Source organism: Apodemus sylvaticus, chromosome 3 (genome assembly GCF_947179515.1).
Source record: "Apodemus sylvaticus chromosome 3, mApoSyl1.1, whole genome shotgun sequence".
Classification (NCBI taxonomy): Eukaryota; Metazoa; Chordata; class Mammalia; order Rodentia; family Muridae; genus Apodemus; species Apodemus sylvaticus.
Window position 1 is genome coordinate 7,146,126 of NC_067474.1, and position 14,998 is coordinate 7,161,123.

Genomic DNA, 14,998 nt, shown 5'->3' on the forward strand with positions numbered 1-14,998 from the left:
AATGAAGTGTGACATGCATAAATGTATTACAAGACAAAAGAGAAAGCACGTGACTCTCTGAGTGCATGAGACTTGACACTGAGTGTGGGATGCAGATGTTATGTGACAGAGCCCTTGATGGCAGTGACCATTAATAGGAGAAGAAAAGAGCCCTGTCTGTAGGAATTGCACCCACACTGTGCATTTTAGGGAACATTGGGATGTTTGAAGGGGAAAATATGTAGTCACAAATGCATGTTGTTTTACACAGGTCCTACTTATAACAATAGCCAACTTTTTAAACCCTTACATTACTGAGAACCGGTTTTTGCATTTTTTTTTAAATTTAAATCAGTATTGAAGAACATTTGATAGAAGCCTGGTAAATTTCTGAAACATCCAGAGTCAAGAAAATCTGATTAAAAGGAAATAAGTTTAGCTTTAATGCTGACTGCTTCCTTAAAGAAGAAAAATGTTTGTCCTAACATCCAAGAAGAATGCATACAACTATCAGAACAGGAACATACAGGACAACCCAAGAACAAACAGGCTAGGCCTGCAACCTGAGACATTAAAGATAGCTGTTGGAATGCAGATTTACTAAACAACATTGTTAAATCAACACAGGCAAATGTGAATGACTCCCATTTGCCTCCCCAGAAAGATTAGACCATGCTTCTTGCTAATACATGCTGACGTTTGTGTGTTCCTGGTGTGCATGGACAATGGGCAGGGGACCTATCAGCTTCCTGCCTCTGGTTCACCCTGGCTTTCTTGTGGGAGACAGTACTCCACCATCACAGCACTTTGAAGACTATGGTTATATCTTTGTTTTTTAAAAGTTTATTTAAAATAAAAACCACTTATCAGCACGTATATGCCCCAGTTTTTTTTTTAAAGAGTTGCATTTATTTTAGGTGTATGCTTGTGTCACCTGCATGTGTCTCCACACCATGTGTGGTCATGGCCTGAGGAGGCCATACTGAGACATCAGACTCCTTAGACCTGAGCTTACTATGGTTGTCAGCCAATGTGTGGGTGGGTGGGGTGATCAAGCCCACGTCCTCTTATCGATGCTCTTATCTGAGGAGACATCGTTCCAGCCTTCTCTGACCTCCTATATGGAATCACCCAGGCTACAAACCACAGAGGTCAGATACAGCATTACATTTGTTTCTGGTCTTTTGCACGGTCAGTATGATCCTTGGGTTCCCTGACTCACTCTGTGTGCTCTGTTTGTATTTTCCTTTCCTCAGCTCTCGGAAGCAGCAGCTTTAGTCCAAGACCAGCTCACCCGTTCTCTCCACCACAGATTTATCCTTCCAAGTAAGATGTATTTTCTCTTAATCAATACGTGACTTTTCTATGTCGACTTTACCTTATTCTATGTCATGTCTATGCCCATGTTAGATCTTAATTTAAGTGGAAGTGAATTTTCTAGAGGTTTAATTAAATACATATATATGCAAATTTATTTTAAGTACCACCTGGTAGCACTGGAGTACTTTGAAATGCTTTGTCAATGCTAGTCCAAAGTTTAACTGTAAGAGACTCTTTAACTGGAATTTGTGATGTAGTTGTTCATTGTTACCTTGCATGTTTCCATCTAATGCATGGGCTTTCTATTTTCTGTCATTCCTGACAAATAGCAGACCATACCCACATATTCTCCCTACCCCTTCCTCACAAACTATGGCTGCATATGGGCAAACACAGTTTACCACAGGAATGCAACAAGCCACAGCCTACGCCACGTACCCACAGCCGGGACAGCCCTATGGAATTTCCTCCTATGGTGAGTCACTGGTCCATTATTCTCATAATGTATTCTGGTGGGTCGATGTTCTATGCTCAAGCAGTACTTCAAGAATGAGGTTGTTGGTCCACTTCACAGAGCGTTGTTACCCGTCTCTTATAAAGTCTCTGCAATTCTTGCTAGTGAGCTTTGTGAAGACAGTGACCTCTTACCATGGGGTCAGAAGTAGTGAACAGGTTGCTTGGGTTGTAGGCCCCTAGCTCACCTTTCTCTCTGCTTATATCTGAATTTGGCATCTGAGCACTTGACTCTGGAATCCAAAGTATTTTTGTGCATATTTGTGATAAAACTTCTATGAATGAAGTCTTTTGGTATAAAGATCCATTTCCTGTTTATCAGATACCCAGCTATGATTAAGGAAGTACATGCAGAATTCAACAAACTCTTGCTTGCCCCAAACCTGGGGGTGGTTCCATGATCAGATTTCAGCATTATCACCCATTAGGAAAAGTGATCTATATACCACCTCCCGCACTGCACTTTGAAGACTAGAACCAGGAAACGGTCAAAGCTCACACGCCATTTGCTCCTTCCCACGTGGACATTATCTTTATCTTGGTGTAATTTAACTCAATTGTCATGGGGTCAATACCTGCAAATTAAAAATAAATCCAGCCAAATCCCAAAGCTCTATTTACAAAAGACTTCAAATTTCAAAATACATTTTTTCAGTGAGTTGTGATTGCAATTTTTCAACCAATTAAATCAAATAAAATATATTAATATGGGGCATTTTATTAAGGAAAAACCCCACAGAATGATCAAGAAAAAGCATATGAGTATTCATAGAAAGAGACTAGAAGAGTCAGTCTGATGTAGCCTTTATGATGGATGCATTTTGGCAACTGTTTCATTGGACTTTTGCGGGTACAATTTTTGTGTCACGCACTTCCCAGTACTCTCCTGAAACCATGGATGTTCTATTAAAGTATTTTACCATTCCTTAGAAGGTAAACAACTTTCTTCCACTGTCTCCTGACCTCAAGTAATTTTACCATCTATTAGTTTCTTTTAAAATAAATAGAAATCAAGTATAACTTATATATAACTCCAGATTCTGTAGATTTATTTCAAACACTACCAGCACTCACTGCCAATGTGCTGGTTTTTTAGAAGTAAGCTTTAGAAACAGCATTAAAAAGAATTTTCTAAAATTGTCCTTCATTTCCATGGCTTTCATTTAGAGTTTTTCACTGTAATAGATAATAGATCTTTTTTCCCCTAATAGTCCTTTAAACTACTCTGGGGGTGAAGGGAACCTATGATCTGCATTGTTCAGCTTGTATGCTGCAATATAGATGAAAGCAGTCTTCAGTTTGTGTGATCGGAATTGAATCTGTAGGGAATTGCTTGCCGTGCCCATGGACTTCCCAGTAGACAGGCACCTGTGCTGCCAGGGACGTGACCCCCGATCCCCTGCCCTCCTGCCCTCCTCATGGCCCTCTCTTTAGTCTTCGATCCATGCAGCCATGGTGGGGTGGGAAATTTTCACAGTGAGAATACAGATATGATAGAAAAGAAATTTGTTTCAGCTTAGATTCCATCCATCACTCATCTGCCCGCAGGCTCCTAGGAAAGTGGGTTTCTGCCCATGAGTAGACTAGTGTTACTCACCTCCTCCTGTTTCTCCATCCCTGTCCTTCCCCATTTCCCCATTCCAAGTCTCCAAGGTTGCCCAGTTAGGGCTGGAAAGAGATCCACCCTCAAGTGGAGAACAAAGTGGGAAATTCCCTACTGGTGGCAACATGGAAATAAGGGAGTTTCTAGAACTGTCCAGCCACCTGTCTAGGGCAAGTGTGTTTCCAGGGATTATTTACATGTCTTGAGTTGTTCATTGACTTGCAATTACCTGTAGATAGCACATCACGTTTTTCTATGTTAAGATTTGTACTAAGTGTTCAGTGTTAAGGTCATCATGAAGTATTCAGAAATACTCAAGAAATGAGAATAGTTGCTTTCAGCCAAGTCAGGTTCTTCTACTGCCTTAGGATAATTACTTAACTCCATTCTGCTGATGAAATTCCCCTAAAATGGAAATAAACAGCCAGACTATTGTGTATCCTAGATTCTAAAGATATAATTTATCTTTAGTGAAAACCGAGATTATTGAAAAATGTGAATCCGCTTGGCAGAAATGCTTCTGTCTTCCCTCTGTGGGAATTAAGGACAGTTGTTCATTTGCATGACTGCCATTAAGTATAATTAAGACCAGTGACCTACCTCCATGTTGCCAAGTCCCAGTCTGGAATGAGTGTATCATCTTGGTGCTTGGGAAAGTATTTGAGGCCCAAAGTAAATTATTTTTCTGTAATCCTATACAATATAAACTCTCATTTATATAATAATATAAATTCAGATATACTTTAGCCTACATTTAGAAGAATTACATTGAAATATTTGAAAATAAGTCGGGATAAAAGGCCCTACTGGTCACACTCAGAGGTTTCTAAATCACTCTGCTGTTTTTGAGGTTCAGTTCTTTGACATTCCACTTTCTTAACGCTTCCTTTCCAGGAAGATCTAGATCAGTGGCTCTCCACCTCTGGGTTTTGACCCCCCGTGAGGGTCGCATATCAGACCTTTACATTACAATTCATAACAATAGCAACATTATAGTGATGAAGTAGCTATGAAACAATTTTATGGTTGGAGGTCACTACAACATGAGGAACTAACTGTGTTTAAGATCACAGCATTAGGAAAGCTGAGAGCCATTGATTTAGATACTTGGAAGAAAGCTCCCCCATTTTGTTATACCCTGTATTGCTTCCTTTGACTTTAAAATGTCGAGTGCACTAGCATCAAAGTTGAGAAAAAAGATGACAATGGTAGGAACTCAGTAGTTACTTCTCGGAAAAAGGAGATTTAGAGACTGTGGAACTGTGGGGTCAACCTTTTATTGTGATTATTTCTTGACTATGACAGAGTGGCCTACTGTTCTTTGTGCTGCTTTCTAGAAAGCTGAGTGCAGGAAAATCAGAGAGAATCATGTAAATACATTCAAATCAAGACTTTTTTTTAAAAAAAATTGACCTTGAGATTTGTGGCATCCAACTGTAAGCATCTACATCTTGTATTCCTGCAGAAGAATTAATTGGGGGGCATTTGACTAGGCAGTTGTGGGGTATATGCTTGTCTATATTTACCAGCTTCTGAAAATGAACAGATAGATCAGCTGTCACTAACTGATTTAGGTGCATTGTGGGCAGGCATCAAGACGGAAGGTGGATTGTCACAGTCTCAGTCACCTGGACAGACGGGATTTCTCAGCTATGGCACAAGCTTTGGTACCCCTCAACCTGGACAGGCGCCGTACAGCTATCAGATGCAAGGTCTGTATACAACCTCTTGGCTGTCTCCCTTCAACTGTTGGCTGTTGGTTCCTAAAGCAAATGTGATGTTCCTTAGCTGGGAGTTATTGAGGCCAGTGAATTGGGCTCAGAGACTGGATGACAACGCATTTCAAATTAGGCTCTTCACCTGCTGCGCTCTGGATCAGGGTTTTCATATTGATGTGAAGGAATTAGATGGAATGATCTCTATAGTTGGTATTTCAAATGCTCTGCTTTTATTTTTAATGCTGAAGTCTCTGCTTTTGTGTCTGCTACCAGTTAGAAAAAGAAAATACATATACTTAATTGTATAGGATATGTGTGGGGGTTTTGCCTACATGTATGTATGTGTGCCACATGTGTGCCTGGTGCCCATGGGGGTCAGCAGAGTGTCTTAGCTCCCCTGGAACTGCAGTTAGAGATATTTTGTCTGGGTTCTATCCAGAGGAGCAAGTGCTCTTAACTGCTGAGTCATATCTTCAGCCCAAGACAAATAGTTCTAAATGTATTCTAAAATTTACTCCTCTAGTCATGTGTCCTTAACTGTGTTTTGCTTTATTGTCAATCAGTAAAGGATTAGGATGCAGAACACCTGGCCTTGGACTTCAATACTTTGAGAAATAGTGATTTGGATGTGTTTACCAATATGCTTGAGGACAGAAATATTTGTACTGTCAGATGTTTTTGGATTTTAGGGACATTTCACACACACACACACACACACACACACACACACACACACACCATATAGAGAGACTGATCAACTGATCTTGGAGATAAAAACTAAGGAGGAAACTTTGCATTCTGTGCATGTGGGTGTACAGCCTACTCCAGGGATCTGCCTGTTCCCATCACTGGAAGGGCTGGGGTCATTCCAGGTTTGGCTGGTTTCACACAGGTGTTGGGGATTTTAACTCAGGTCTTTATTACGACTGTGCTGTGAGTGCTTTAACAACTGAGTCGCCTCAGCCACTCCCAAATGTACCCCTATTAAATGTAGCATGAAACCTCTGCCATTGATCAGTGACTTTGTATGCCTGCCTGTGGAGCCTCTTTGAAATGCAGCCTTACTATATAAGCCCAGGCTAGCCTCAGACTTGACACACTTAGCCAGGGCGGTCTTGAATTTCTAATTCTACAGCCTCAGCCTACCAAGTATTGGACTTATATGTATTTGATGCCAGATCCAGCTCAGGTATCTTCCCAATACATTTTTATTTATTTATTTATTTATTTATTTATTTATTTATTTATTTATTTGGTTTTTTTGAGGCAGGGTTTCTCTTCTCTGTAGCCCTGGCTGTCCTGGCACTCACTTTGTAGAGCAGGGTGGCCTTGAACTCAGAAATCTATTTGCCTCTGCATCCCAAGTGCTGGGATTAAAGGCGTGCACCACTTCCCGGCCCCAACACATTTTTTAAGATTAAAATATTATTTATGTGTCTAGGTTCATGTCTGTGTGAAGGTAGAGGGAACGGTACCCATGGAGTTCAGAAGAGGGCATTAGGAAGCTGGAGATACACATAGCTAAGAGATTCCTAACATAGGCACTGGAACCAGACTCTGGTCCTCTGCAAGTACAGCAGGTGCTTGTATCCACAGAGTCTTCTTCTCCAGTCCGCAGTACATGTCTTAACAGTGTGTCTGTGTCATCTATAAAATGACTTTCAGAATTCCTCAGATTGTAGTAATCCATAATGAATTACACTGCTACTTTGCTTCATTTCTTCTTGGGCTGGCCATAGACTGGATATTTGCATGACCCTCGGTTTAATTCCCAAATGAAAACAAAAATTTCATCTGCCAGCCTGAAGATGGCCCAGAATGTATTTTAGCAATCTATGGTGACTTGTTTTTTTTTTTTTTTTGTTTGTTTCTAGTTTTCTCCTTCAAGAGGAGCTTTTCACTCTTTAAAGGATAGGATGGGTACCCAGGGTTAGCTGCTAGAACATCATAGTCACCAGGGAAAACACTTCAGTAGTTTAGATGACTTGAGGAAACTGAGGGGTGGCACGTGCTTCCTCTAAGCATCCTGCGACTGACATGAAGACAGGACAGGTACCCATCACCTGTCCCAACACTTTGGATGCAGAGAGATAGTATAAAGATGAAGTTAGAGAACTTTGACCCTAGTTAGAGAGCACGGTTCTGGAGCCAGAGAGCCTCCTCAGGTGCTGGCCTGCCCGCTGCCTCCAATCATCTTTGCAGACACAAAGGAGATGGTGCCTCCCCATGGGAACAGAGTAAGATGGAGTTCAGATGTACAAATGACCCTGACCTACGTGGACCTCACTATGATAAGCCCTGTGCTAACTTCATACTTACTGTTTCCTCTGTGGAGGTGATTAAGCATTTGATAATGAGGATGAGGAGGAGGAAGAGGAGGAAGAAGGGAAGAGGAAGATAATGATGATGATCCAATTTTTGTGATAATTCCAGATTATGAAACATCATCTGTATGTTTCATACAGTATGTTTCATACATGAGTTTGTATGTGTAATGTATAATTTTACTTAATATATTTTTATATATGTGCATAAAATTTGATTAATGATTAATGTATTTAATAAATTATATTTTCAAACTTTTTAACCAACAAAAAATTCCAATAACACTATAACCAAAAAGCACAGAAAAGAAAGGAAAAAATTAAACAAGAGGTAAAACTATGTAATGTTTTAACATGAAGGGAAAATTACTGCTAAGAAGGGGAGGGTCGAGTGTATGATTTTAAAGAGGTGTTGTGGGAGTGAACAGGTAAAAGCAGCAGGAACAACAAGAACAGCTTGGATAGAAAAAAGGTTGTGTGAGTGACCGTGGTGATGGGTGTTGGCAGGTGACAACATCATTGACAAAGAAGTAACTTCAGTCTTTCAGTTTGAGAAAGAAGTCAGCTATACTCTTCCCCACTTTCCCTTGTCAGACATACTGTCCCACACTTATCCTTGTCAGCCACACTGTTCCCCACTTACCCTTGTTAGACATACTGTCCCCTACTTATCCTTGACCTCATGCTCCTATTTTGAGAGCAAGGAATGATTGGAAGGGAAAAAAAGCAGAAGATGATAGTCATTTAATCATCGAGTTGTTTCTAGTTCAGAAGCTTTGGGGGGAAGCTGTGTTGTGGTGGAGTGTGCTTATAATCCTAAGACTCAGGATGCTGAGGCAGGAGGATTGTCGTGTTCTAGGCTACATTGTACCAGGGCTATATATCAAGTCTCATTCTAAAATAGACAAAGGAGAAGAGTTCAGGAAGAAGGAGGGATGTAACATGCTCTGCTCTGTGGTGCACATTAATGCCCCACACAACATAACACTGAAGCAACATTTGTTGAGCCCTCTAGAATAGCAAGCACTATTTTAATTTTTTTCACACATACAGTCTGAAGCTTTCCAAAAATTCTAAGCATCTTGCAGAAAGGAGATTCTGAAATCCCTGAAGAATGTGTTAGCAATTCATTCAATTAGTATGTTATGACTAACTTTTCCAAGATGGCCACTTAACATCACAAGGGAGAATGGTGTAGCACTGACTGATCCTGCCACGTGGTAAACATGTCTACAGAAGAGGCTTTTAGAGCCACACAATGGTAAACATGGCTGCAAGAACTCCCCTGTGTCTTCTGAAGCACAGACACATTGCCCACAGCTAACTGTGTAGTCAGTTACTTCTCTGTTTAGAATTCTTGAGAAATATTTTAGAAAAACTCATTTCTGAGTCCTATCTGAGTTTGAACACTTCAGAGCTCCCAAATAACACATTCCTTCAGCAATGCCTGACCTGTTTGGCAATGTGGGGCCTGGTGTGCTGGGACAGCCTTCCTCCATCCTTCCTGGATGCCTCGCTCTGACACTCACTGCTTCTGTCCTGGCAGTGAGCTTCAGGGAGTCTAGTACTTGCGATTGATTTTCAGGCATCAGCTATTGTTTTAGTGCATGTCCCTAAAATCTCATTAAATATATCCCTGCATTTGAGAAATCTGCTTTTTACCTTTGAAGCAAGATCACTAGACAATTTTTTCCTGTTTAATTATTTTGGTTGTGATTTTTTGTGAAAGATTATAAACTTAATTTCAACTGAAGAAGACAGTAGCATCCATGCTCTCAGTCACTGTATAGTTCACCCCAAGAAAGCCAAGTCTTTGTCTTTTCCCTTTGGTTTCTTCCTGCTTCTCAGTGCTCTCTTGTATTCCTGGAAGAATATTTTGAATGCTCTCAGGAGGCTTTTTTCACATACAAACCTTTCGTGGTTGAACAGGCTTGAAGGGTTGGCTGGGTATTAACAGGGGCTCGAGGCTAGAGAACCTTGGCTTGGGTGTTCAAAAAGCATGGGGAGCTTTCAGTGCTGATCACCAGTCAAAAGACACTGGCAGCAGAGCAAAGGGAGAGTCGTATGAAGGCATTCGCATGTGCACATGTATACACACATGAGAGTCTATATAGGAGTAAGAAAACCAATGAGGTGAAGCTAATGTCCGTGGTTCCCTGATTGATCTCCCCCAACTCCTTGCCAGCCACACCATAAACCTTTTTATGTCTTTTATATAAAAAAAGGCAGCTGACTTGCAAGCAAACATCCAATGTATTTGAAAGAACAGTACAGAACTAGCCCTTGTTATCCATTTAAACACCATAGATCACAGAGAATATTCACTCCATCTAGCACAGACTTCCAAAAGCTCTGTTGTATGGAATGTGGAACTTCTCGCTATTGGAGGAAAGGGAACATAGAGTTCAATGACCAGTGATTTCCAGGCTCACACAAAAACAATGGAAATTAACATCACTTAACTGCAGCTTAGTTCTATGGACCATAGACTGTCAAAGTCGCACCCTCTTCATTCATATTTCTATCCCCAGTGTCTAGTATTAATATGTCTGGAACATGTGCAGGGTTGTTGGAGGTGGAGAGATATATTGCCCAGTGAAAGTTAAAATGTAATATCTATAGTCCATGGTGATTTATAAGGGGAAAGAATTTGGAATTTCATGTAGTAAATTTTCACTGAATTTACCATCAAGAATGGGGTAAGAACATTGCTGCTGCTCCCATTCAGTTCCTTTCTAAGGCTCTTCAGACATATAGATGAATTGTTCCAGTTTACCAGATACTTGGAAACTAGATAAAACCAGATCCTAGGTTTACTTTATTTATACTTTATGCTATTTGCTCTAGAAATGGTATTCTCCAAGAGGAACTCTTATCAAAGATACAACATAAAGAAAATTCGGTCAGTCTTTATAAAGAAAATCTATTAACATTTTTGAGAACTGTGCTTCCTGGCTCATTGACACCAGAAGGTTACGGTTGGATCACAGCCTTATTTTTAATTTTCCCCTTAATTGCTTTAATTACTTTGCCTGTCACCTTATACTTATTTTTAAGTTCTTGGCTTTTTTACATCTGTTTTTTTCCTAAGTTGCTTTTTTGAAAGGCAACATTCCATTTCAGCTCTTTGGCATCTTGTGTTATTTCAAGTGTTGAAAATTACATGGAAATCCCTTGAAATCTAGCTTTAGCAATAATTTGTGACCATTACCAATTTTATTGTCTATATGAATTGTTTTTGGTTAAAATATATAGAAACATATCAGGAAAGATGAATGGATTACAGCCTTTATTACCTAAGTAAAAGCTTTTCCTTGAGAATAAACTGGAAGCAAAGGGGAAGCGTGGTCCATTAAGCCCTGCCCGAGATGCAGGAGGCGGCCTTGCCTTTCATGGCCTTGCCTTTCACTAGCCCATCTGGCTCTCTGAGATTTCCCCCATGGACTTGTGCTAACTTCTGCCACAAAGATTGCACCCGATGATGGACATAGCCCATGGCAAAAAAAAAAAAAAAAAAAAAAAAAAAAAAGGCCAGCAAAGGAAAGCAAATGGCCTTCTGTGAAAATACACGAGGGCCAGAGGGCATCCTGCTTACTGAATAAATGCTAGAAAACACTCTAAAACATGGGAAGTACAGACAGGTCCCAGCAGGTTTCAGCACGCTCACATTGGCTGGGATTCTGGTTTTTAATGTGAGTCCTTATTCACTGTGGAGTTGACCCTTGACCTATGTGTTACTTTTTTATATTTTTTTATGCTTTTTGAAGTTAGAGATGGGCCTCATTCTCCCAGCGAAACCATACACAGAACACAAAGCAAGGTAGGCTGTGTTCTTAACTGAGAAAAAGCAGTAGGAACATTTTAATGAAAGGCTTTAAGGCATGGTGAGTTTTAAAGATACAGTTGCTTCACACTTACAGGGCCAGGGGAGCCAGACAGAGTCTCCCAGAAAGACTGTTTCTTGTTTGCTATGGTTGACAAAGTCCCACCCTTTCTCTGTGGGAGCCTCTGACAATGGCAACAAGAAACCAGAGCCTGGCGTTAGCCTATCTCTGGGTGACTTCTATGATGTGCCAGCCTAATAAAAATGGTGACAGCCAAGCCTTCTAGGAATGAATCAGTGTGATGCCAAATTTCTCTATTAAATTTCTACATGTCATTTTCTCTGGTTTTGGTGTGTATATGATTTTTGTCTAAACCAAAATTAATTCCAATCTTTGGACTGTCTGAGACCATGCCACCATTATTGATTCTGAGAGTTTGCATGGTAGATTAGTGAACAGTAAACCAGAGCATAGAAATAATGGCTATTCTCCAGAAGAGAAACAACCCCCCATCCATAGATTCTACGCATTGACTAATTTTGGAAATAACACAAGACACAAAGTAGAAATGTTGAAATGTAAGTGTCCTCTAGAAATATAGGAAAAGATAGTCTTAAGCAAATTCAAGCTAGGCTGGAAGTCATCATACTACCTGACTTCAGAATACACCAGAGCTATAGTAACCAGCTAATATAGATCTAATATAGACCTACAATATTAGTATCAAGTCAAACAGCAGTGAAAGAGAACCAACAACCTAGAGGTAAATAGTCAACTAGTTTTTTCAGCAAAGGTGATAAAAATACACATTAAAAGAGGAGTGTCTTTTCTAGTAAGTGTCGTGGGAGAAATTGGTCATTCACATGCAAAGGAATGAAGCTGTGCTCTATTCTCTCTCACTATATGTAACAATAAACTCAACATGGAATACAAACAAGATAATTTTGCATTCTGAATCTGAAGCTTTTATGTACAAGCAAAACATATTTTCATCAATACATGTATGATATACAGTCAACATCTAACTTAGAGTGAATAAGCTCTTGGACCTTTGCAAACTCTCCCTCATATGCATATCTACCCCCACCAGCTCCCACAGACTTTTGAGCATGCTTGCACATCATATATCATATTTTGCACATATCACATGTGCAAAATAAATGCAACAAAATGAATTTAAGAAGAAAACAGAATGTAGAGACGAAGAAAAGTTTACTCAAAACTGATCTAGGGAAGAACCCATCATAGCATTTATAAGTGAGCCAGGCTTCCCAGAACATAGTCAGTATATACAGAAATAGTCAAGGTTATTGGAAAGATATGTTGCCTAGGTCTTGAAGAGTGGGGAAAATAAATGATGAAGAGAAGCATTAATTGAGAGGAAGAGGGCCACGGAACAGCATTGACCATGTTCTGGATAATTGACATGATGGGCCATGAATGAGGGCCTTGGGAAATAGATTAGCTCTGTCCTAGCTCCTCATTCCAGCTCCACATCCTAGAGCCCAGCCCGAGTCTCCAAGCCAAGATGTACATGCATACTCTAATATTTACTGTAGCTCCCTCATCCTTCTCCATCACTGAGAGGAGACTCATGACAATTCCTCATCCTGCATTTGAGCTTTAGGAGTCTTAGACTGCCCCAGTGCTATTTCTCTTCTTATGTTTTCCTTTAAGAAATGATCAAGGGACCCCATCATATATTTTCAGCTTCCCTTCCTGCTTCTCTATAAAGTTTCCTTTTGCTCTGGGCTCTTTCCGGGTAGTGTTATGATTCTGTTCCAGGCTGCATGGCGACTTCAAGTCCAAGGTGAGGCAGCTCTGTCCAAGCTTCTGATGTCTCCTACCTCAGTGCAAACCCACACTTTCCTCCACTGTCCTTGTGACTTTGCGGAATTTTTAAGATGTGTTGATAGAATAAAACTTGGTTTTGTGGTAATGGAGATGTAATTGGCCTATTCAATAAACAGCCTCAACTTTAAAAGTCCAATATGCAAAATATGTTGTCCTTTAGAGATTTTTCAGAAAGAAAATATATTTTCCACTGGTTCTGATGAATCTCTTCTCCCATAACAAAGGAAGTGTGACTTTTTGCAGAAATAAACTCTTAATAGATACGATTTTCTTAAGCTATTGACTAGAAGGCCCCTCCACACTCTCCTGAAGTATAATTTCATCAAGAGTCACAGAAAAGTCACTCGAGCCAACCTGTGCCAAACTTCTCCACCAAGATCGGTTATAAGAACGGATTCTTTCCATGCTGGTAACTTTAATGGTTTTGTGTAAAATAAAGCCTAAAGCATTTGACCATAGGCTGTTTCTGCTGCACTTGTCTCGTCTGGAATGTCTGGGAAGTCCAATGGGCCACACTGATACTGCTGTATCTGCGGAGAGCAGCAATCATCATGGCTCCCCCCTCCCCACTCCTCAGCTCAGGGTCCCCCAGCTCAGTACAGGCTGCTCAGAAGGGGCAGCAGGTGACCGTGCTGGCTGCCAACCTGATGACCCATGTTGCATCCCTGGCATCCACCTGGTAGAAGACAGTTGGTTCCTGCAAGTTGTTAATGTTGTCCTCTGACCTTTACATATGCTCTCAGGTGTGCACACGTGATAAATCTATGCATACATAAATGTTTAAAAAGTTTTGAAAAGAACAACCAATGCCTAACACAAGTTCTACAAATGCTAAAGAGTACAGTTATTTGCTTTGTGCATTAAGACAGCTCATCTTGGTTACATGCTTTTGAAGCACCAGTAGTGAATTTGGTGCTAAACACAGTAGTAAAACTCAGGCACTGTGGTGTTTTGGTTAACATATAGGCTTTGAAGTTATACATTAACCTTTTACCACAACTGCTGGGATCCTGGGTCAGGGGAAGGGCACCTTTCAGCAGAGTCTCCTGACTACTCAGAGGCCGTTCACCAACCATATTTCAACTGCATAGTTTCAAGCATAAGAAGGCACTCTGGCTCCTCTGATAGTCCTGCACTGCGGACACGGAGGGCTCCGTGTTTAGAACTGAATGGCTTGGAGAGATGGGCTCACAGCTCTACTGCACCTCTTATAGACATGCAGGTGTCTTCTGCATGTGTTAAATGGCATGCGACTGTTCCCTTATGAGGAAGCAGGAAGTAGGACCGGAAGCATTAAGTAGGGACAAATACTTAGTGTGGACACCATGCAGGATGAACTCTGAGACTCTGACATGCTGTGTTTACCTTTGTCTCTTTGGTAGAAGGACGCCCTGGGAATATTTCAGTGTGTTTCCAACTACCCATTAAACCAGACAAAAAAGAGGCAGGAGAGCACTGACTAGATTTTAAATGCGGCAGGCAGGCAGGCAGGCAGGCATCTGTTTGAATATCACTTGGACCCCATGGAAGCTGTGGTACTATTCCCAATTATCATTATTTTACCTGAAAAATTAAAATATTAACCTTGTCAGTTATTAACCAGCAAGATGGCTCAGGAGTAAAGGAATTTGCTGGCAAGTCTGACAACCTGAGATTAATTCCTAGGTTCCACATAGTCGAACAAGAAAATGAACTTCCACAAGTCGTTCTCTGATCTCTGTCTCTCTCTCAATGAAATAAAAAATATCAGTATTTTCTAGGTTAATATCCACTTATTAGTGAGTGCATAACTGGAATACCCAAAACATAATCCACACATCAAATGAGGTACAAGAAGAATGGAGGAGTGGCCCCTTGTTCTGG

At 40.6% G+C, this 14,998-nt stretch overlaps 1 protein-coding gene across 5 annotated transcripts in view; it reads left to right on the forward strand.

The window, feature by feature from the left end:
* Nucleotides 1-14,998, forward strand: part of Eya1 (EYA transcriptional coactivator and phosphatase 1) — a 139,692-nt gene that overhangs the window by 37,865 nt on the left and 86,829 nt on the right. For 2 of the 5 annotated variants that reach the window (XM_052175936.1, XM_052175935.1), the window contains 3 exons: nt 1,236-1,305; nt 1,629-1,774; nt 4,990-5,127. In XM_052175936.1, the coding sequence (XP_052031896.1) occupies nt 1,236-1,305; nt 1,629-1,774; nt 4,990-5,127 (354 nt within the window). The remainder of the gene's footprint in view (nt 1-1,235; nt 1,306-1,628; nt 1,775-4,989; nt 5,128-14,998) is intronic. The other 3 variants (XM_052175937.1, XM_052175938.1, XM_052175934.1) reach the window with 3 other exon arrangements.